General features: G+C 46.9%; 1 protein-coding gene across 1 annotated transcript in view; it reads left to right on the top strand.

Moving 5' to 3' along the window:
• P3H3 (prolyl 3-hydroxylase 3) overlaps window positions 1–19,964 on the top strand; it is a 25,601-nt gene extending 5,637 nt beyond the window's left edge. Inside the window, exons 3-14 of the mRNA XM_083720072.1 lie at window positions 798–1,098; window positions 1,213–1,343; window positions 1,608–1,697; window positions 3,204–3,256; window positions 3,846–3,904; window positions 8,070–8,194; window positions 8,296–8,391; window positions 14,870–15,020; window positions 16,201–16,318; window positions 17,441–17,516; window positions 17,891–18,031; window positions 19,381–19,964. Of these exons, the coding sequence (XP_083576198.1) occupies window positions 798–1,098; window positions 1,213–1,343; window positions 1,608–1,697; window positions 3,204–3,256; window positions 3,846–3,904; window positions 8,070–8,194; window positions 8,296–8,391; window positions 14,870–15,020; window positions 16,201–16,318; window positions 17,441–17,516; window positions 17,891–18,031; window positions 19,381–19,599 (1,560 nt within the window). The 3' untranslated portion in view covers window positions 19,600–19,964. The remainder of the gene's footprint in view (window positions 1–797; window positions 1,099–1,212; window positions 1,344–1,607; window positions 1,698–3,203; window positions 3,257–3,845; window positions 3,905–8,069; window positions 8,195–8,295; window positions 8,392–14,869; window positions 15,021–16,200; window positions 16,319–17,440; window positions 17,517–17,890; window positions 18,032–19,380) is intronic.
• Window positions 19,965–24,398: the final 4,434 nt, after the last annotated feature.

Below are 24,398 nucleotides of genomic sequence, written 5' to 3'. Positions count from 1 at the left end.
CTCATGGGAGAAAAGGGGCAGGTGTGTTTTCATTTAGGTTGCTTTCCTGCACTGTGGTGAAACAAAAAAAGGTTGGGAAATTTTGAATATTGGCAGGTATTCCTCCCCCCTCCCCGAAGCTCATGACTTCTGGGGGCATTATCTTGAGAGAAAATGTATTCCCTAGGTATAAGAAACATCCCATAGCCCTTAAATAAGCACCTTCTGCTTTTCAGGTGCTGCTCTTCATATAATAATAATAATAATAATAATAATAATAATAATAATAATTTATTATTTGTACCCCGCCCATCTGGCTAGGTTTCCCCAGCCACTCTGGGCAGCTTCCAACAAAGATTAAAAATACAGTGGTGCCTCGCAAGACGAAATTAATCTGTTCCGCGATTCTCTTCGTCTAGCGGTTTTTTCGTCTTGCGAAGCAAGCCCATTGACGGATTAGTGCTATTAGCGGTCTAGCGGCTTTTAGCGATCAGCTGAGAAGCGGCTTATCAGCGGAACAGCTGATAAGCGGCTTAGCGCTTAGGGAAAGGGCGGGAAAAAGCGGGGGGGAAACCGCGGGAACTCGCAAGATTTTTTCGTCTTGCGAAGCAACCCCATAGAGAAATTCGTTTAGCGAAGCGCCTCCAAAACGGAAAACCCTTTCATCTAGCGGGTTTTCCGTCTTGCGAGGCGTTCGTCTTGCGGGGCACCACTGTACATTAAAATGTCACACATTAAAAACTTCCCTGAACAGGGAAAAGAGGGAGGGGGTCCAGCAAAACCTAGACAGCATCTTAAAAGGCAGAGACATCAGCTTGCCAACAAAGGTCCGTATAGTTAAAGCTATGGTTTTCCCAGTAGTGATGTATGGAAGTGAAAGCTGGACCATAAAGAAGGCTGGTCGCCGAAGAATTGACAGTCCAGCTGTTACTCTGGGGGCATGTATTCTGTATTTCTATTTCTCATTCCCTTTCTGCCTTCTTCCAGCTCACTACATCCAGGTCCTCAAGTGCAGGCAGAAGTGTGTCCTTGACATTGCCACCAAGCCCGGGAGGGTGTCTTCCACAGAAGACTTCATCCCGTCACATTTTGATTTGCTGCAGTTTGCCTATGAAAGAAGTAAGCAGGGGATGCTGTGCTGAGTGGGAACGTGCCCAGGACAAGAGTGGGGTGGAGCATGGATGGTATGGTAGTCGGAGCCATTGTAACTTGAGTCCATCTTCTCATTTTCAGCTGGGAATTGGGCCCTCGCCGCTGAATGTGCAGCTACCTATTTGCAGTTCTATCCTTCAGACGGGGCGTTGCTGGAGAAACTGAAGCAATACCAAGCAGAGCTGGGAGACGTGCCCATTGCAGCCAGAGAGGTACCAGTAAACATTTCTTCCGTCTGGAAGCAAGCACCACATCAATGAGAACAAAATATTTTGCACACTGGGCATAATCCAGAGAGAGTTAAGGATTCCCACCTCTCTCATGAAAATCACTCAAGTGACCTTAAGACACATGGAACAGATAGCTGTGCAGATTTACTGTCAGAGTTTGTTGTTGTTTTTAAGCAAAAAAAGCGGGAGCCATTTTGTAGTACTTTTTTTAAATGCCTGGTTTTAATATCTTTATTTCTTTCACAGAATATCCGCCACTATGTGGAGAGGTCTCTTATGGAGAAGAAACTAATTTACTATGCAGTGGAGCACCTTGGGGAAACTTTTAATGACCCTGTAAGTAGCTGCAGTCTGCTTTTTCATCTATGGACTTACTTGTACTTGACAAATTAATATATGGGAGCGGACCATCCCCCCCACACACTTCCTGCCTTGGTGCCTGAAATAAGTGATGAGCAGGAAGAAAATTATGGATATCAAAGATACTTCAAGATGGCTGCTTCCAGTTGAGCACAGTGAGTTGCCAAAGCCAGGAGGGCGAGGACTGTTTAAATAAAGGAATCGACTGCTTACCTCCCTGACACAAAGTACACCTTTGGTCCGGCTTCTCACTTGATGTGGCTCCAAAAAGATCCCTGTGGTTCGGTGATTTTCAAAGAATGTGGCGCGCCACGCTGGTTTGGCCTGAAAGGATGGCAAGTGTAGCCAGAATATTCAAGGACAATCAAATAAACATTGAAACGTGTAGTATAGTGTAGTGTAGTGTAGTGTAGTATAGTAAAGGTAAAGGGACCCCTGACCCTTAGGTCCAGTCGTGGCTGACTCTGGGGTTGTGGCGCTCATCTCGCTTTATTGGCCGAGGGAGCCAGCGTTTGTCCGCAGACAGCTTCTGGGTCATGTGGCCAGCATAACTAAGCCGCTTCTGGCGAACCAGAGCAGCGTACATAAATGCCGTTTACCTACCCGCCAGAGTGGTACCTATTTATCTACTTGCACTTTGACATGCTTTCGAACTGCTAGGTAGGCAGGAGCAGGGACAGAGCAACAGGAGCTCACCCGGTCGCGGGGATTTGAACCACCGACCTTCTGATCGCAAGCCCAAGAGGCTCTGTGGTTTAACCCACAGCACCACCCACGTCCCGAGTAGAGTAGAGTAGAGTAGAGTAGAGTATAAATTGTTTTGGATAGATAAACAGAAACCGTATCCCCACCTCTGTTCAAGAGCATTGGTTAAACTACTGTTCTCCACGAACAGGGATTTTCAACACTGACAAATCTGACACATCAGAAAAGAGTAAGGCTTCTTTGCACTGATGAGGAGATGAGAGTTTGTTTGTTTGTTTGTTTGTTTCAAAGTAGACATCATATAAACGACATTATCTGGCAAAAGCAAGCTCACACCTCTCATTGAGTTGGTATACACACTTAAGGTACATATGTAAGAGGCTCGTTCATAATTACATTTTGGGAACAATTCAAGTTCTTATGTGGCTGCATTGCTTTATACTTTCTGAATGTCCCATGATGACATTATAAAGTAGTTGTATTCTGTGTTATAAATCGAGCACCGCTCTGGAGTCTTTCTTCCTGGGCTCCAGTGTATTTCTTATCAGTGAAAAATTGGTGTGGTGCTGGCAAATTTTTATTCTGAAAGCGTGGCCCAGAGAAGAAAGCTTGGGAGCCACAGCTATAGCATGAACTAGCTGGGAGGCAGAGCATGTGTGCGCATACTATGGTGAAGGAGCAGGAACTTTATACTGCCATATGTAGAAGGAGGTGAGGGTTCTGCCACAGCATGGATAAAACCTTGTGTAACATGAGTCTGTGCCTTTATTTCTTTAGGATTCGTGGACTCCAGATGAATTGATTCCTGAAAACATGAAGGAAAAACACAAGTAAGCATCAGAAGGCAGAGAGGCTGGGCTGAGGGGGAGCAATATTAAGTACCGTATTTTTCGTCCCATAGGACGCTCCGTCCCATAGGACGCAAGTAGTTTTTTTTTGGGGGGAAATTCCTTTATTCCCCCCCCAAACCAGGTCGGGGAACAGCGGTATGGTGGTGCTCTGCCTCCCCGCTGTCCCCCGAGCTTGTGGGGCTGGCCGATGTCTGCCCGGCGTGCGGGGCGCTCTGCTTCAGGGCGTCTCGCGCGCCGGGCGGCAGGCTGCTATCCGCAGCCTAGGGAGCCCTGCGGGAACTCCCGCGGGCTCCCCAGGCTTGCTGATAGCTTCCTGAAGCCTGGAGAGCGAGAGGGGTCAGTGCACACCGACGTCTCTCGCTCTCCAAGCTTCAGCGAAAGCCTGCATTCGCCCCATAGGACACACACAGATTTCCCCTTCATTTTTGGAGGGGAAAAAGTGCGTCCTATAGGGCGAAAAATACGGTAGTAGCCTTTGCTTTTTTGCCGAACTTTTTACTAGGGGAGAGTCTCATGTCCTCCATTTCTGCAATTGATGGCCTTTTCTGTGTTTGTTTGTTAATCCAAGAGAGGATCAAGAGAAGCAAAGGCTGAAAGCCCCAGATATGGGACAGCAGGAGCCAAGAGGTGAGTACCAGAAAACGAGCTGACACGCAGGGAGGGAAGGCTGATGAGGCAACAAGACTTAGTCATCCCCACTGACTCCCTGTGGTGGTTTGTGGGGAGTTGGGCATTGGTGAGTGAGATGAGCCTGAGGCTTCCTCTGAACCTGGAGCTAAAGAGAGGAAGGGACCAACTCTGCCCCTTCTCCAGCTCCTAAGTTCAACTGAAACCTGGGATTTCCCTAGTTGAGAAATAGCACACACAAGGACACTGATATTAGGCTAATGTTATTGGGCAAATTTTGGCCACAACTTTATTGATTACAGAATGTGAGCAGTATTGGCTTAGGCATTGAATGGACCCAACTATATCTGACTCCTGCCTGTCATGCAGGGAGTCCAGTAAGGGTCAACCACCGGAAGGAGGAGCCCCATCGATGCATACCAACTCAAGCTCCCCCTGGTGTTCCCGTCAGGGTCATGTCATGGCCCCCGCCCCAGGCTTCGGACAAGATCCACACTGCTGGATTCCTTTAATACCCTTAAGCTTGGAGGGGCAGGTGATGGCCACACCTCCCCTCCCCCACCACAAGGTCAAACAATGCCTAACCGCAACCCTAACAAAGTTGGGACCATTGCTACGAGGTAGACGAAAACCAAATGGCCAGTGCCAATTTGCCAAGTGGGAAAATTCCTACCAGGCCCCTCAATGGCGACCAACCGATGGCCATAGCAAGGCCAATGACTAAAACCTGCAAAATAGGGAGGGAGGGCGGGCGATTGAGGAAGCGAGCCAAAGAGGAAGCCCCCTGGCTCACGCCTCTCCTTAAATGGTCCCGGCCACAGACCCCCAGCCAGCGGATTGGCTGACTGGGCACTGACGTGGCCAGGATCCCCCAGGCAAAGCGGGACTACGTCCCCTGCCACCGGGGGAGAGTGGGTGGCCACGTGGTCCACCGCAACTCCTCCCCACGAGGAAGTGGAGCGGATTTGTTTTGGCTCTGTGCTTGCTAGGCAGAGGTAAGGAAGCATAGAAAGTTGCCACCTCTCGCTGGGAACGAGAGGGGAGACCAACGTGCAGGGCTTGAAGCAAGCCTCTCCCCGCAGTCCTGTTCCAAATTGTTGGAGGTGAGGCCTTGTTTTGTCTCTTCCTCTCCCCCTGCAGACTCCAAGTTTAGAGCTTTAGAAGGGGAGGGGGGTCCTGGCAAAATGAAAGTTTGGGTTTGCTTATAACGCTAGCCAAAAAATATTGTTGAGACTCGGACAGGAGTTTTAGATTGAGCCTTGTGGCCTTTGGAAGAGTGCTGAAGAATTTTGAACAACCCGCTAGTTTTATCTTAATTAGGCATTTCTGCTCCCAGTGAAAAGCAACTAACTTTGAAGCCGTGCTTGCAGCACAGGGAGGGGTGTTTTTTATCGCTTGAATTAAGTTGGCTCTGAATTAAAATTGGCTTTGGTGAATTAGGTGAAGCTTTACTTTTTATTTTTGAGGATTTACCCCGGGTTTGAAATACCATTTTGTTTCGTGATCCTTTCTTTTATAAATATGTAAATTGTGCAAAGGATATCTCAGTTGGTAGAGTGTGAGATTCTTAATCTCTGGGTCATGGTTTTGAGCCCCATGTGGGGCAAAAAGATTCCTGCATTGCAGAGAGTTAGACTAGAGGACCCTTGTGGTTAATAATAATAATAATAATAATAATAATAATAATAATAATACCTTTATTGTCAATGTACAATCTGTGTACAATGAAATTAACCGAGTCTCCCTCCCCACCCCCAACACTCAGTCTCATTGCACTCCATGTGCTTGTCGCAAAACACACCAACCCCGAAAGTCAGTTGCACTATATTATTTTCCGTTCAGCAGCCTAACAGCCCACGGATAGAAACGGATTCCAAACTCCATTATTCTGTGAAATGACAGGGACCCAGTGCTGAAGCTTCCAAACTCAGGTTAAATCAGATCGACTCGGAGGTTGCTTAAGAGGCAATATGCTGAGAAATCGGAAAGTACTAGGGAATTAGGAGCTTATTCACTATATTTAAGAGCAGCCCTGCTGGATCAAGCCGATTCAGCATCACCATCACTTTTAATTTGTATACCGTCTTTCTATCTTACAATACCCAAGGCGGTTTATAAGCTGAAGAAACAAAGAATGTACACCATACGACAATCTAATGCAATACAAAAATGTGATAATAAAACATAACTTTTAAATACGCAACTTACATCAAATAAGTAACATTCAACATTCCTTAGAATAGTAGAGAATAATATTAAATATCAGCATATAAAAATTAAACTGAAATCCACTCTTAACAATTACAATAAATAATTTCTAAACTACAGTCAATAAAATAATGGCAAGCTACAGTGCATAAAATAATACAATACAAATGGAGAAGCAGAGACTGGAGGGTGGGACAAGGCAGGTGGAAGAAGGCTTTGCCTGATGAAGTCTCTCCCAGTTGCCATATAGTCCAGCATTCTGTCCCCACAGTAGCCAACAAGATGCCTCTGGGAAGCAGGACTTGAGCACAACAGCCCTCTCCCACTCATGATTTCGGCAGTCGGTATTCAGAGGCATACTGCATCTGATTACAGAGGCCGTGTAACCATCACGGAGCATAAAGCCGTTGACAGCCTCATCCTCCATGCAAACTTGTGTTGGGCCCATAGCTGCTTTTGCAGAGCCAGGCAGCACCCTTGTGGTGGCAGTGTTTGCTTATGCACAGGCCTTGCAGCGGCAGGATGCCTTAGGCGCATGTGTTGTACCCATGCCAAAGCACATCACCTCCCAGAAGGAGCATGTTGCCCCCTTTCTGCGCAGCGCAGGGGCATGCACTCGTCTGATTTGATGCTGTTCTTTTGGCCATCTGCACAGCAGATGGGAATGAAAGTGAGGCCAGCGGTGGCTGCCCTGCCTGCGTGACCCAGGGAATGGTGTTGCCAGAGATGAGCATTCGAACACCATGTTTATGCCTCCTTTTTGGACAACAGTTCCTCTACTTTCAGCTGGGACCAAAACTGTTGATTCGGAGACCTGTCTGGCTGGTGTATTGTACCATGCATGTTCATTGGTAGTGGCTTTTGACTTTATCAGCAAAGATGGTAGGGATTTGTCAAAGTATTTGGTTCTTATGCCAAAGGTTATGGCAAATTTACAAGGTGAAAATTAGCAATAGCTGGATTGCAAATCACACACTGTTTGCTAGTGTACTAAACGTGAATAAAGTATACCAAGGATCTATCTGGATGACAAATCCTGAATGTCTTTGAGCCTCCAAGTGGTCTTGCTCATTGGTTTTACATAATTTTATACTTTTTTTTTTTACTTTAACCATTTCCAAATATTAAAATAAAAGGTTCTTTCAAACCTTTGGACCTCCCTCCCTCCCTCCCTCCCTGGGTTCCATATTGAAAAAAAATATTTTGCATCATTTACCGTTATCTATCTGTTACATATCCATAGTTACCAAAGTTCATTTCACATTACAAGTGTCAGTGTATCCCTGCCAATGATTTTAACTGTTTACAGTGGTCTTTTAAATATATTAAAAAATAACCAGTGTTATATGGTCTTACAGGTATTCTCCCTACACGTTTGGGAAGCAACACATAAATGACTAGGCCCTGAAAGGAGATCAGTTTCCTCCCTGTTTATTTACATCCCTTGGGCACAGCGGAAGGATAGTGTAATGGTTCTAGGGGGGTTGCTCATGCGTAAGTTGGCGCCACACCTGGCTGGGTTACCTGGGTGAACCCTTTCTGTCCGGACAGCCACCCATCCGTGGCTGTCTCAATCGCTGGCAGAATCCGTCAGTGGGTGTTTCTTGAACTTCTTCCAGCTAAGAAGTTCTTTGACGCCCAGTCTCCTCCTACTCTCCCTGCGCGGAAGTCTTCTGCGCAGGGAGGGTGTGGGCAGCGGAGGAACCGTGCTCTCCCCGCTGGTCTCCGGCGAGGAGTCCTGGAGCCTTCTCTCCGATTCCCCCATCTGCCCCCCTCCTCTACTGGTGCTACGCTGATTTCCTTCCCCAGCGGATGGGCTGCCTCTCCCCCTACTGGGACCCTCTCTGGCATCCCTCTGGAGCCTTCCCTCCGCCTCTGGCTCCAATGGCAGTTCCCTGACAGATAGCATTGCCTCACGTTGCATTCCTATACCGCCTTGCTCATCTCCTTTCCCCAGAACCCCTTGCTTTCGAGGGCATCACCATCACCATGGACTCCCAGCAGCTCAATGGCTCCCAGAGAGTTGTCTTGGACAGAGTCCTGACGGAATCTGAATGCAAAGACATCCTCCGCCTGGCTAAGGTAAGGTGTGCCAGCACCTGTTCTGCATCACCCCCCGCCAGCAGCAGGAGAGGGAGCCAAGAGCAACCCTGGGCCCCTCACATTGTTTCTGTATGTTTCAGGCAGCTGGAGGAACAGAAGGCGGCTATCGCGGCAGGCGTTCGCCACACACGCCCCATGAGAAATTTGAAGGATTAACAGTGTTAAAGGCTCTGCAGGTAAATGTCTATATTATTATTTTTAATTGAATTTATATACTGCCCTATACCCAGAGGTCTCGGGGGGGGGGGGGTTCACAGAAAATATCACAATATATAAAATAAAAATAAAATAAAATAAAAACAATGGCCCAATAACACCCCCCCCAAAAAAAGAGCCACATTTTAAAAGGGTGTAGGACATGGGTAGGCAAACTAAGGCCCAGGGGCCGGATCCGGCCCAATCGCCCACAGACGTTCCGGGAATCAGCCCATTTTTACATGAGTAGAATGTGTCCTTTTATGTAAAATGCATCTCTGGGTTATTTGTGGGGCATAGAAATTTGTTCATTTTTTTCCTTCAAAATATAGTGGACTGGCCCCCTGCTGAAAAAGTTTGCTGACCCCTGGTGTAGGATGTCAAGCAGGTCAACCAAAGGCCTAGTTAAAAAGGAACATTTTTGTCTGGTGCCTAAAGGTGTATAATGAAGGCGCCAGGCAAACGTCCCTGGGGAGAGCATTCCACAGACAGGGAGCCACTGCAGAGAAGGCCCCGTTTTTGTGTTGCCACCCTCCAGACCTCTCGCAGAGAATGGCCTCAGAAGGTGAACTCAGGGTCTGGGTGGGATCATATGGAAAGAAGCGGTCCTAGAGTCATTGTGGTCCTGAGCCATTTAAGGCTTTATAGATCAAAACCAGCACTTCGAATTGGGCCCGGAAACTAATTGATAGCCAGTGCAGTCGGACCAGGATTGGTGTAATAGACTCAGACTGTCTTGCTCCGGTGAGCAGTCTGGCCACTGAATTCTGCGCTAGCTGAAGTTTCCGAACCGTCTTCAGAGGCAGCCCTACGTATAACGCATTGCGGTAATCTAACCTTGAAGTTACCAGAGCATAGACAACAGTCGTTAGGCAATCCCTCTTGAGATAGGGGCGTAGCTGGGCCGCCCGCCGCAGGTGATGGAAGGCACTCTGGGTGGCTTTAGAAGGGGCAAGCTCCTATTTCTAGGTGTAGGTTTTTTCTTTGCATCTTCCCTGAAGCTGGAGAGAAACCAGAGGTGTGAGAACTTTAAGCCAGAGTACACTGTCAAGTTAAAATAGCAAAGAAGTTGTAAACAAGTACATTTTTAATTGGAGTTGAACATTATATGTGAGGCAATGTTGCTTGCTTTGTCTTTATCTACATGCATGTGCAAAGACACATGCATGTGTAAAGACACATGCATGTACAAACACACTGTCCTCCTCCTGTGGTTGGAAATGACTGTGAAACATTCCCATTGCTTCTTCTAGGGAAGGCATGTCCAAAATCTGTTTCAGGGGCCTAATCCGGCCCACTGGTTGATTTAATCCTGCCCCCGTGGCAGTATACCGTATTTTTTGCCCAATAGGACACACTTTTTCCTCTCCAAAAATGAAGGGGAAATGTGTGTGCGTCCTATGGGGCGAATGCAGGCTTTTGCTGAAGCCTGGAGAGCGAGAGGGGTCGGTGCGCACTGATCCCTCTTGCTCTTCAGGCTTCAGGAAGCTATCCGCAAGCCTTGGGAGCCCGGCGGGAAGTCGCGCCGGGCTCCCAAGGCTTGTGGACAGCAGCCCGATACCCGGGGAGCACAGCGGAGTGCACCCCGGGCTTCGGGCAGCTCTCCGCAAGCCTTGGGAGCCCGGCGTGACTTCCCGCCGGGCTCCCAAGGCTTGCGGATAGCAGCCTGCATCCCAAAGCCTGGGGTGTGCTGAGCAGCATGCCGCAGGTTTTGGGCAGATATCTGCAAGCCTGGGGAGACCAGCAGGAGTTCCCGCGGGCTCCCAAGGCTTGCGGATAGCAGCCTGTTCTGGGGGCTGGGGTCGGGGGAAGCTTGGGCTTCCCCAGCCCCGTGCCTGGGGGGGGGAAAAATAATTTCCCCCCCTTTATTTCCCCCCCAACTAGGTGCGCCCTATAGGGCGAAAAATACGGTATGTCCTCAACAACTTTGGCCAGCCCTCACACATGTTCACTTCATCAAATCCGGCCCTCTTTGAAAAAAGTTTGGGCACCCCTGTTCTAAGGTAAAAAAAAATTCAGGAGGGAGAAATTTTCATCTGAGAAGTGGCAAGGGAGTGTTTAACCTTTTCCTTGACCCAGTGCTTCTCTACTCCAGATCAAAACATTCCTGTAAGGATTATTTTCCCCTACAGGGTTTCAGATATGTGTATACAAACATGTATGTGAGGTCCAATGTGAGACAAATGGCTTGGGGGGTGTGATTTTTAGCAAAGAAGTGGTTGGCGCAGAAAGGGCTCAGCACACACAGACGGGCTGCTTCTCTCCAAACAATCTCTTCCTGAAGCTGCTTTGCCTTCCAAAAAAAAAAGCCATTGGGTTCTCTGAAACAAATTTGCATGTAATGTATAGTTTTGCCTTTATGTAGACTTCATAGCCTGTGATGTATGTGTTTATTCATGTTCTCTGGCAAAGAGTTTCTGCAGGATTTTGAAGCACAAGAATGGCTTTTTTCCCGTTTATTCAAAAAACAAGGAATTTAGAATAATTATTGCACACAGCATCATGCCGCAGGCTTAGCCCATAAAATACTCTCCATCATAGAATTGTAAAGTCAGAAGGGACCACGAGGGTGATCTAGCCCAACTCCCTGCAATGTAGGAATCTTTTGCCCAACATGGATCTCAAACCTACAACCCTGAGATCAAGAGTCTCAGGCTATACCAGCTGAGCTATATCCCATATACCTCTCCTCCTTCGTACCCCCCAAGAACCATCTCATTATTAGTCTTGCTGCTGCTAAGGATCATAACATTTCAATGTGCCTGCAGATAAGATTATAAAGGTAAAGGTAAAGGGACCCCTGACTATTAGGTCCAGTCGTGGCCGACTCTGGAGTTGCAGCGCTCATCTCGCTCTATAGGTCAAGGGAGCTGGTGTACAGCTTCCGGGTCATGTGGCCAGCATGACTAAGCTGTTTCTGGTGAACCAGAGCAGTGCATGGAAATGCCATTTACCTTCCCGCTGGAGTGGTACCTATTTACCGTATTTTTCGCTCTATAACACGCACCTGACCATAACACGCACATTGTTTTTAGAGGAGGAAATCAAGGGAAAAAACATTCTGAATGAAACAGTGGATGTATCATTTTTGGGCTTCATGCTGTGGCCACAGACATGTGATCTGATGGTGAATTTGGGGTGACCCAATGCCAAAATCCTGAGAATTCCTGTGGATCCATGCTTTGTAACCACGTTTTTGCACCATTGCAGCCCCAGGCAACAGTGGGTGTGTGATTTTGGGGGGGCAGGCTGTAGCCATGGACATGCTATGTGATCTGATGGTGAATTTGGGGTGACCCAATGCAAAGATCCTGAGGATCCATGTGGATCCATGCTTTTTAACCACGTTTTTGCACCATTGCAGCCCCAGGCAACAGTGGGTGTGTGATTTTGGGGGGGGGGCAGGCTGTAGCCATGGACATGCTATGTGATCTGATGGTGAATTTGGGGTGACCCAATGCAAAGATCCTGAGGATCCATGTGGATCCATGCTTTTAAACCACGTTTTTGCACCATTGCAGCTCCAGGCAACAGTGGGTGCGTGATTTTGGGGGGGCAGGCTGTAGCCATGGACATGCTATGTGATCTGATGGTGAATTTGGGGTGACCCAATGCAAAGATCCTGAGGATCCATGTGGATCTATGCTTTGTAACCACATTTTAAGTGGGGAGCGAAGGAAAAACAAAGAAGGGACATTAGAGGGGTGTGCAGAGAAGCAGCTGGCTAAGAATGCAGGAGAGGGATTTAACGGGTTGGAGAAAAGAAAGGCAAAAGTTTTCCCCCACCCAAGCCAGCCAGCCATCGCGCGCTCGCTCTCCCTCCCTCCCTCCCCCCCTCTCTCTCCCTCCCCCTCCCCCCCTCTCCCTTCCCCCCTCTCTCTCCCTCTCCCCCAGCAGCACCGGAGCTTGCCTGGAGGGGAGGGGCTTTCCCTGCTCTTTGTTCCGTTTCAGCAAACACAGCAACGAAACAGAGGAGGGTGGGCAGTAAGACCCTGAGGCAGAATGCAGGAAAGCAGCCGCTTCCTCTTTTCAGTTTTCCCTTCTCCGTGAAGCGCCGCGATTTGATTTTTGCCTGGCGATTTGATTTTTGCCTGATTTTTCGGCTCCAGGGACCACACATTCGCTCTATAACACGCACAGACATTTCCCCTTCCTTTTTAGGAGAAAAAATCTGCGTGTTATAGAGGGGAAAATACGGTATCTACTTGCACTTTGATGTGCTTTTGAGCTGCTAGGTTGGCAGGAGCAGGGACCGAACAACGGGAGCTCACCCCGTCACAGGGATTCGAACCGCCAACCTTCTGATCGGCAAGTCCTAGGCTCTGTGGTTTAACTCACAGTGCCACCCGCGTCCCTAGATAAAATTATACTTTTCTTTTAAAAAGTGATTTCTAAATACATTCATATGGTGACATTTTCCCCGGCCCTCCCACCCATCATTCCAAGAGGAATGAGTCTCCTCCGTGGGCAATGATGTGTCTCTCATCCCACCCCCAGTTTGGTGGGGAAACTGCTGTCCTCTAGCTTCTGACAAGTTGGCAGACCTCGAATCATGCACTACATGCTTGTCCTATAAGTGACAAATATTTTGCCCAAGACCAGCTTGCAAAACAAAGCCTTACAGGGACCATACAGGTGTGGGGGGGGGACCCAAATTTCTAAGGATTTTCATTGCTGGAATGTATTTAGAGACATCACCATCAGGAATGATAAATGTGAGAGTAACAGAAACCCTGAGAAAAATATTATGAGCATGGGTGGAGTCTTGACGAAGATGATCCTATTGTGAAACATTTGAGAAGAGGACAAAAAGATGGAATACAAAAGAATTGTGTAGATTGCATGCTGAGGGAATAGAGAAAGCCTGGAAAAGAGCCCAGGCTCCAAGCATATCTTCCCAAGGTGTTTCTTAAGGTGTGTTTCAAGTCTGATGTGATTGTCTCATGCCAGTGAATATTTTCAGCATTCTTCCTTTCTCCCACCCTTGCTTGCTTGTGTTCTGTCTTTATGAGCATTTCTTTTATCAAATATCCTTTATTGGGCACAGCAAACCACACATTATCAAACAGACACCGTATACAAACTGTGCAAAATACGAGCTCAGCATAACAAGGTTTGTCCCAGTCAGATCTTTAACTCCAGAGGAAATCAATTTGCATAAATAATACAGTACGACACTACTACATCACCAATCAATTAAGAACCACTAAATCTCTTTATAATGGCCCAGTCTTTCTACATGGACAGCACTCAAAAATTCAGCCACTATTAAAGTAATTTGATCGTTCCTGTCCGAGAGCGGGTCCTGAACCGTCGGTAGCGTAGAATTAAGCCTATTGAGTTGCAAGGCCTCTAATAATTGTCTTCTGGCATAAATGCCAAAATCACAAGAAAAGACAATATGCTATGAGCATTTCTGCTTCAGGCCCCATTTCTTGAACTCCACCAGTGAGAGACCCCTTCCTCCATCCTTCCTCCTCTCTGCAGTCACGGAGGGTGCCCCATTGAAACAGAGGACAGAGCCTCCTGTGCTATGGAGAGTTGTGCAGATGCAGGAATTTGGGCAGGTGCAGATTGCCATGCAACACATACCTTGATGCAGGCAAGGAAAAGCAGCCAAGGGGACCAGGGAATAAACAGCCATAGCATTTCCTTCTCTCACTTCACTGATGCTTTGTGTTTTTTTAAAAAGATTTTTATTAAGATTTCAACAGATTTATAATAACAAACAAGACAAAATAACACAACAACAAACAATAAACGATAAAAAACACAAAAACCAAACAAAAATATATAAGTTCAACTCTTAATTTCATATAACTTACTTTCCTGACTTCCTCACATCTCCCTTATCTGTATTCAAATTTCCAATTTAGTTTCAGCAAATTCTTCCTCTATTTTGACTAATTTTAATATTTCTTAATTTCTTTTAAATTAACCCTTCCCACTGCTGTCCACTTATCTTCTAATCCCCCATCATTTGATTAATTTAACTATGTTTCTTTACTTGTTACTCATAAAACATCTTTGCACATTCCTTTCAGCTTTGTCACTAATGCCACATTGTCTCACTATTCTGCATCACTTTAACATTCAAATAATTTACAATGTTTTTGCAGATAATCTTTAAATTTCTTCCATTCTTCTTCTGTTTGTTCTTCTCCCATGTCTCGGATTCTGTCAGTCATTTCTGCCCACTTCACTGATGTTTTGAAAGGTAAACACATATTACCCTGGCAGCTCTAACAAACAAGAAAAGCTGCGCCAACTTTCATTCCCCCCTCTCCCCAGTTGTTACACGTGCAGAAGCCCCCCCCCCTCCTGCATTTTGCTAAGGAAACCGCTGCATATTCTGGCAATTGTTATCTGCATCCTTTTTTCTCTTTCACACGTGTGCTTCGCGCGAATTAAGGACACTTCCGTAAGTGAGGGTTTCTGCAATGGCTTTTTGTCTTCTAGCTGGCTGAGGAGAGCACTGTGAACTGGAGGGATGCTAAGCTGCTCTTGCAAGCGAGTGAGAAATCCCGGAAAATTGTGGAATCCTATTTCACCCCTGGCAAAGACCTCTATTTTTCATTCACACATCTTGTGTGTCGCACGGCTGCCGAGGGTAAGGAACTTTGCCTCTTCTCATCGGCACAATGTTCCACACAGAACAAGAGCATTTCTACATTGTTAGTTGGAAATACGGCCTGCTGATAAATTTACTGCTTCAAAACGAACAATTAATAGAAGTGATGCAAACAATTCATTTGAAAGGCAGAGTAAAAGCCTTGGCTATGCTACTATCATCTAATAAGGAGTGAACATCAGAGCTGAATTTGAATCTTACATTTGTGAATATTCAACATATGCCAAAGTTTCAAATTTTTCTGTTTGCAAAATTCACACCAAAATTCATAGAATTGTAGTATTGAAAGGGACACTGAGAATCATCTAGTCCAAGCCCCATGCAATCCAGGAATATGTAGTGGTCCCATATGGGGATTGAACCTGCAACCGTGGCCTTATCAGCACCACACTCTAACCCACTGAGATTCTAGAGTTGCATGCTCCAAAATACAAATTATCAGGAGTATTGAACATGAAATGTCATCAGCTGAACTCCCTCAAATATACCTGTCGCAATCCAGCAAGAGAGTTCCACATACATGAAGTAGTCTTGTTATATGTGACTAGTTGCCCATGAGTAGTTAGTTCGGAGCCTAATTATCAATGCATGCTAACTATAAAATACAATCTGAGGGCCTTCTGGTGGTTCCCTCACTGCGAGAGGTGAGGTTACAGGGAACCAGGCAGAGGGCCTTCTCGGTGGTGGCCCCCGCCCTGTGGAACACCATCCCATCAGATGTCAAAGAAGTAAACAACTATCTGACTTTTAGAAGACATCTGAAGGCAACCCTGTTTAGGGAAGTTTTTAATGTTTAATGTTTTATTGTGTTTTTAATATTCTGTTGGGAGCAGCCCAGAGTGGCTGGGGGAACCCAGCTGGATGGGTTGGGTATAAATAAATTATTGCTATTATTATTATTAAATAAAAATGCTGGGATGGCAGATATCAAATATTTTATGAACATTTATTTCATTATATTTATTTATTTCATTACACTTAATTATTTATTTAACTTAATTATTTCATCCTGTCCTTAATTTATTTAACTTAATTATTTCATTCTGTCCTTCCCAACAGGATGTGTCTATTCCCCTCCAACATTTTTCCTTGCATTCTTCAACATTTTCTCCTGGTGTCAGAAACAAGGCATTTTATGGTTTTCATTGGTTTTGTTTAGGAGAGCAGGAAAGTCGTATGGACCTCAGCCACCCAGTCCATGCTGACAATTGTCTCTTGGACCCCGAGGGCAGCACATGTTGGAGGGAGCCTCCTGCCTACATATACAGAGACTACAGGTAAGACATGGCGGGGGGGAAAAACTGATATATATATATGTCTTTTAAAGAGCCACATGTACGTTCATTTATACACAATCCAGATGAAGGCGATATATTTATTAGGCCATCCAAAATGTCGCAAAACAGTGCGTAAGCTTTTGAGGACATGTTCATCAGGCTAGATCGGGGTTTCCTAAACTTGGGTCTCCAGCTGTTTTTGGACCACAACTCCCATCATCGCTAGCTAGCAGGACCAGCCGTCGGGGATGATGGGAATTGTAGTCCAAAAACAGCTGGAGACCCAAGTTTGGGAAACCCCAGGCTAGATGGTAAACAAAGCAAGGAGGGGGAAGAAGAAAAAAAGATGGGTGGTAGTAAAGTTGGGACTCAGCATCTTGCAAGAGTGTTAATGGGAGGAGTTTTCAGGTGTTGCAGTGAGGCCCTGAAGAACCCAAAAGCTTGCACACCCTTTTGGTGGTTTGGTTGACATTTTAGATGGTCTAGTAAAAAGTACTGTCTTCATAATGAATTTCAAAAAGTTTCTTGTGGGCCAACATGGCTGCCTTTTACATTTTGTGTTGACTCACGGTGTGGTGTAGTGTGGTGTAGTGGTTAAGAGTGGTAGACTCGTAATCTGGTGAACCGGGTTCACTTCCTTGCTCCTCCACATGCAGCTGCTGGGTGACCTTGGGCCAGTCACACTTCTCTGAAGTCTCTCAGCCCCACTCACCTCACAGAGTGTTTGTTGTGGGGGAGGAAGGGAAAGGAGAATGTTAGCCGCTTCGAGACTCCTTCAGGTAGTGATAAAGCGGGATATCAAATCCAAACTCCTCTTCTTCTTCTTCTTCTTCTTCTTCTTCTTCTTCTTCTTCTTCTTCTTCTTCTTCTTCTTCTTCTTTGCTTCGGTTTAAAACAACAGCCCAGCAAACATTTCGGAAAGAGTTAAAGAACGTGCTCTGGGGTTTTGTTGACGTTGCAAATGCCAGTCAAGCGGGCACGTGTAACAACACAAATCCTCACCCGAAGGGTGCCAGTCTCTGTGGCAACGTTCATGTGCAACCTGGCTCTTAAAGACGAGCGAAGAACCTTGCAGCAAATCCCGGCTACCCATAATTCTGCCTGTCTCCCGTTTCTCTGCAGTGCAATCCTCTACCTGAACGATGACTTCCAGGGGGGGAATCTCTTTTTCACTGAGATGGATGCTGTGACGGTTACAGTGAGTCCGGGCCCACGGCTTGGGGGGATGAGGGAATGGCTGTAGCTGGGATCCTGCCCCTCCCCTCCAACAGAACCTGTCCTTGGCAACAGCAGCAGATTCAAATTGGGCAGTCAAAGGCAAATTTCACCCTGGAACAGGCATTAACTCCTTGTCGACTGGTATGCCTAGCTCTTCTGCTAATCGCTGCGTTGCTTTCGCCTTTCTGTCCCTCTTCAGTCCTGCATGGTGCAATTCACTCCAGACCAAGATCCCATCAACAGCTCAGAAAGCTGCCATCCAAATTTGCACCCCAAGAAGAAGGGGAAATGGGTGGGCCCATGGCAAAGCCGTCGATTCACACCAGTCTCCCTCTTTCTCTTTCTGTGTGGCAGGCCGAGGTGCGCCCTAAATGTGGAAGGCTGGTGGCCTTCAGCTCTGGCGGGGAGAACCCTCACGGCGTGTGGGCTGTGACCCGTGGGAGGCGCTGTGCCATTGCCCTCTGGTACACCCTCTTCCCAGAGCATGCGGAGCAGGTAACACAAAGCAAAGGAAGAGCTGGAGGATGTAGGGATGAGGGAGCCAATGGGAATTGTCCAAAGGCATATATACTTAAGTAAAATGGGGGCTGGGTTGGGGGTGAGGTGAAGTGCTGGTGTTGACCTTTAAAGCCCTAAATGGCCTCGACTCAGTATACCTGAAGGAGCGTCTCCACCCCCATCGTTCTGCCCAGATGCTGAGGTCCAGCTCCGAGGGCCTTCTGGCGGTTCCCTCACTGCGAGAAGTGAGGTTACAGGGAGCTAGGCAGAGGGCCTCCTTGGTGGTGGCGCCTGCCCTGTGGAACGCCCTCCCATCAGATGTCAAAGAGATAAACAACTACCTGACATTTAGAAGACATCTGAAGGCAGCCCTGTTCAGGGAAGTTTTTAATGTGTGACATTTTAATGTATTTTTAATCTTTGTTGGAAGCCACACAGAGTGGCTGGGGAAACCCAGCTGGATGGGCAGGGTACAAATAATAAATTATTGTTATTATTATTAGCTTATGCGGCGCATCTAAGCAGCAAGTGGTAGAATTTAATGCACACACACCCTGTGGATTTCCAGAGGAGGAATACCACTTTTTAAATTTGATTTATTGTATTTCTATGCCGCTTTTCATTCAAATGAATCCCAAAGCGGCTTACAAACAAGAAATAGAATCATAGAATCATAGAGTTGGAAGAGACCACAAGGGCCATCGAGTCCAACCCCCTGCCAAGCAGGAAACACTATCAGAGCACTCCTGACATATGGTTGTCAAGCCTCTGCTTAAAGACCTCCAAAGAAGGAGACTCCACCACACTCCTTGGCAGCAAATTCCACTGTTGAACAGCTCTCACTGTCAGGAAGTTCTTCCTATGTTTCGGTGGAATCTTCTTTCTTGTAGTTTGGAACCATTGCTCCGTGTCAGCTTCTCTGGAGCAGCAGAAAACAACCTTTCTCCCTCCTCTATGTGACATCCTTTTATATATTTGACATCCTTTTATATATTTATATATTTGAACATGGCTATCATATCACCCCTTAAAATGACAACATGATAAGCCATAATAGAACATGTTTGAAAGGGGCCTGGTGCATGTTGTGGAAGGCTGCGCCGGCACTGCGTGGTATCAGGAGATGCCGCAGGGACTGGCACAGCCTGGGATAAGGTCACACCAGGGTGCACGGTGTTGAGAGATGCTGTGGGAACCAGCGCAGCCTAATGGAAGGCCGTACCAGCCTGCGTGGTGTTGAGAGATGTGCGTGACGTCACACGACGTGTGGCCGGCCCCCTCAATCTTGGGGGCGACCTGGCGCCTCTGTTTCCAACACATACGGTCTTCTCACTCTCTTCTTGTAGGAACGGGCCCAGGCAGAAGAGCTGATGAGGCAGAAGGAGGCAGAACAGGAGCAGTCGCATTCAGAGGAGGAGGAGCATGGAGGTGCTGAACCCAGTGGCGCAGACTCCCCCGAGCCCCCGACTCCAAAGGGAAGAGCCAGGTCCACTAGCCAAAGGACCAGGTCAAACTCAGACTCTGGGACACAGTCCACAAGGCTGCGAGCCAGAGATGAATTCTGAGCATGTTGGACATGCACAAGCCTTTCAGATTTTGTAGCAGCTCGTGGCAAGTGAATGACTTGGGAGTTTTTGCCCTAGGCCAGGCATTGTGGCAAGGCAGTTTTGCTTCTCCATGTGGCACTACCAGAAATGACATCAGAAGGTGACTTGGGGGTCCTTGGACCATGCGTGCCCAAGTTAGCCGGAGAATCGTTTTGTCCTCACTGGGATGCCTGTGAAGCAGGAATAATCCATGCTACAACTCTCTCATCTCAGCTATAGCCTCTCATCTCTACACAGGAGTAATAGGACTGTTGTAAGGATGACTGAGATAACATGAGAAGTGCTTTGACCATTCTGAAGTGCTATATAAATGTTGAATATCATTCTTCTACCAATCCCGTTTTTCAAATAGTCATATGAAGCAGTTCACTATAAGGGCTAATAGCATGCTTCAAAGGTGGGTGAGCAGCTCTAATTCTCTTCCTACAGAGCACATACTAGTTTGTTTTGCCCCACTGTTTTTGAAACCCTTCAAAGCCAGTCAAAAGTAAAACGACGATATGGATCCTTTCTTCATGAAAATCTTCCAACTTCCTGGAAAACGATGACAGTCTCCAGCAGTTCATAGAATTATCGAGTTGAAAGGGACCTCCAAAGTTCATTTAGACCTACCTCCTACAATAGCAGGAGTGCAATGCAGTTCAGATACATATGAAATCTTATCCAGAGAGAAACCTTGATGGTATAAGTGGTCCAGAAGTTGCTTGATCTCTTTAACAAGCAACCAGATCTTTGTTTCCCCTTCCATGGCAATTCCTTCCCATGTGGAGGTGCAACATATTGTATGTGTAGTATAGCACACGGAAGAAAGCTTCCTTTTCAAACTGTCCCCCGCCCTCCCCGCACAAAGGACAGCACAGACCGGACAAGAGTCCTTGTTTCTGAGACAAAAATGACACGATGTTTGCGCTGTGGGTTAAACCACAGAGCCTAGGGCTTGCCAATCAGAAGGTCGGCGGTTCGAATCCCCGTGACTGGGTGAGCTCCCATTGCTCAGTCCCTGCTCCTGCCAACCTAGCAGCTTGAAAGCACGTCAAAGTGCAAGTAGATAAATAGGTACCACTCCGGCGGGAAGGTAAACAGTGTTTCTGTGCGCTGCTCTGGTTCGCCAGAAGCGGCTTAGTCATGCTGCCCACATGACCCGGAAGCTGTATGCCGGCTCCCTCGGCCAATAAAGCAAGATGAGCACTGCAACCCCAGAGTCAGTCACGACCGGACCTAATGGTCAGGGGTCCCTTTACCTTTACAAACACTGCACTGAAGATGCACCCCATTTGCACAGTAGTCTACCCGTGCAGACAACATGCCACAGGCTCAAACCTCACAACTAACCCTGCCTGAATGACCTACTTTGCACCGGTGGCATTTTGCATCTCTTGGGCAGAAAGTGGGAAAACTACAGGCTTGTTACTACACATGGCAGGGAGAAAGCAGCTTTTGAGGATGAAAGTCAACAGGTCCAACTTGGATGAGTGTGATTATCGCTCCTGGGAGCTTGTCAGAACGGTGGGGACGGAAACAGAGAGAGAGAGCGTGTGGGGCATCTGAGTTGCCACTGGAAGCAAAGATTTAATTAACAAATGATGCTGGGAGACAGAGGCCTGGAGAAAGGGAAAACAGATGAATAGCCCTTCCCTCAGCAAACACAAAAGTGGGTGAGATTAGGAAAAGAGTTACTGATAAGTAGCTATGGCTTTTAGTATTCAGACTCGCAGTTATTTAGACGTACATAGTCTCCTGTATCTGTATTGGATCACATAGCTAAACAGCAGGGAGGACGAGAACTTCTGGATTGTTTACAGGTTTCCAGTCTGGGATAAACACAATCCACTGTTGTTCCTGTGCAGGGGATTAGCATGCAGAGATGGGATTATATTGTAGTCAAACAGAAGCTGAGAGGGTAGAGTATCAAAGATGGCAATGACCCCATTCCTGGGAGGAGCCTGGGCCTTCGGGCAGAAGAATTGGTGGCCCAAGCGTTGCTTTTGCACCACAAGGGACTCGCAGAATTACAACTGGCTTCCCACTTTGCCTTATGCATCCACACAACAGGATATGACGTAGCCACATGAAGAAGAAAAGGACAATTCACCTGAGCACACTTTTTAAAAAACCTGTTTTTTAAAAAAAAAAATGTGTGAAAGTGCAAATAAAGCTAAAGCTAAAGGGACTCCTGACCATTCGGTCCAGTCATGACCGACTCGGGTTGCGGCGCAAATCTCGCTCTATTGGCCGAGGGAGCCGGCGTACAGCTTCCGGGTCATGGGGTCACCATGACTAAGCCGCTTCTGGCAAACCAGAGCAGCGCATGGAAACGCCGTTTACCTTCCCGCTAGAGCGGTACCTATTTATCTACTTGCACTTTGACGTGCTTTTGAACTGTTAGGTTGGCAGGAGCAGGGACCGAGCAACGGGAGCTCACGCCGTCGCGGGGATTCGAACTGCCAACCTTCTGATCAGCAAGTCCTAGGCTATGTGGTTTAACCCACAGCACCACCCACGTCCCGAAAGTGCAAATACTACTGAGCAATTACTTCAATAACTTTTTTGAATGTTTTAGGCCAAATTATAAAGGGGAGGGGGGTAGGAACACACTGAAAAGGATGTTGACTGTAAAGATCAGAAAAGGCAACATGGTTTGTGTGTGTGCTTTAAACATGGAACACCTTTGCAGCTTCAAGGGTGCCCCTTGTTGAGACTCTTAATCTTGGGTTCGTGGGTTCGAGAACCACCCTGGCCAAAAGATTCCTGCATTGCAGGGGGTTGAACCAGATGTTTGTGTGTGGGTGGGGTCCCTTTCCAACTTTACAATTCAAATAAAAAGCCTTAATGTTTGTTTTTTTTTAAAAAAAAATTAACATGTTGATAAAATGGCACCTCCAGGTACGGAAATAGTGAGCATGTGCTGAAAAGTAGGTGGGAATTGGCTCAGCTGCCCAATATGTCACCACACTTTTCAAAACAGCATCTCTTAAAAAGATGGAAGAACAAGACCGCAGTATCAGTGGAGATTCACCCACCCCCCCTTAAAAAGTCAGATTTTCTGCAACTGGAAAAACAAGCATGGTGAAAACACAAGAGAACGATGATTTGGTAACAACATCATACATAAGGCCCTATAAAAAGTGAGTGAACCAAGTGGGATTATCCAATATGGAATCACCCGTAGGCTCTGGGGCAACGGCTTGGAAGCAGAGATGATGGGAGATAAAAGACAAAGCTAAGCAGAACATGAGTTACCTAAACTAGGATAGCTCATTCAGCAGAGCGTGAGGCTCTTAATCTCAGGGTTGTGGGTTGGAGCCCCAAATTGGGCAAAGGATTCCTGTATTGCAGGGGGCTGGATTACACGATCCCTTTCGGTCCCTTCCAACTCAACAGTTCCACAATTCTATGGAGCAGCCATTATTTTTTGATCTCCTGAAATCTTTAGGTGCTTCAAGACGCTGTTTTGCCATCAAATACCACCAGCAAATTCAGGCTACGCAGTTAAAGTGGATTTGGTGCTCTTGTGCAACAAACCTATTCCCTCACAAAAAATCAGACTTGATGCCAGGAAATTCTGTTGTAAAGTGTGAGATAGCAAATGTTTTCATTGTGCAACCTCACTGAAAACAGATCAGAGCGCATAAGCAACAAACGTCATAATACCACCCTGCAAACTTTGTGCAATCAAATCAGGAAGGATGGTCAATAAACAAGTCATCTGGAAGCAACCTTTGTCTGAAAGCAGCAAAACCCTACTGGATTGGATCCAGACTATAGCACTGGGGGGGGGGGGGGGGAGAGGCTTAACCCTTGCCATTCCAGGATTGAGGGCTAAGCATGGTGCTATAAAAACAGCCCTGGATGAACATAGAGTAGATCTGTTTCATACATTGCCTGTGGCTCCTGACTGCCTGGCCACTTGATTGGAGCTAATCCAGTCCCAATGAGCTTGGGAAGATATGGGATGGCCAAACAGGTGCTTTTGTGTGTGTTACACATTTGCTTCAATGCGATTCTGATAAAAACTGATAGGTGGTTTGCTCCCATCTGTTGCTGCTGCTGCTGAGTAGAAGCTAAGATGCCTCAACTCGAAAGTTTTGCCTCACCCGCAAACCTCATTAGGTAGCCACAGGCAAATAGCAATCTCAGCCTTAGCTACTCATCTGCATTATGAGGATAATGCTGTGCTTCCACACGGGGCTGCCCAAAGGATTACTGAAGCACCAAGAATGCTTGAAATGAACAATATAAATGCTAAGTGTTATTACTATTATCCTACTCTAAAGGGAACAGGGGAGAAGAGAGGACTAAATGCATTTCCCCCTTTCCATTCTCTCGGCAACATCTGCTTCCCTATCCAATTGCCCTTTTCTCCTGTACATCCAGAGCTCATTTCAAATCCAGTTGTCATAGATGATGCTCATTTTGTGGGAGGAAGAGGGTGCGTTACTAGCCTGCCGGGGGGCTAGTCGGCCTCAGATCCATGTGAGGTCCCTGGCCCTCTCAGCATGGTGGGCTACCTCTGGCCCAGAAGTGGCCCAGCTGATTAGATTGATGGCTTCCTGACGTCAGAATGCGATCCGTTAAAAGGTATTTATCTCAGGCTTGGGCCAAAGCTGCAGGAGAGATTAAAAGAGATTGAGGCCAAGATAATCCTTCTACAGCAGCATCCCAGAACACAGCTGCCAAAAGGCCTTCGACCAAATGCATTTGGCAGCCCACTGCACACCTTTTTTTCTAGAATACAGTTGCCTCAATTATTGCCCTAA

This window comes from Podarcis gaigeae (assembly GCF_964106915.1).
Source record: "Podarcis gaigeae genome assembly, chromosome: 17".
In the NCBI taxonomy this organism is placed as follows: Eukaryota; Metazoa; Chordata; class Lepidosauria; order Squamata; family Lacertidae; genus Podarcis; species Podarcis gaigeae.
Note: the sequence above shows the minus strand (reverse complement) of the source record. Positions and strands in the feature narration are given on the sequence as shown.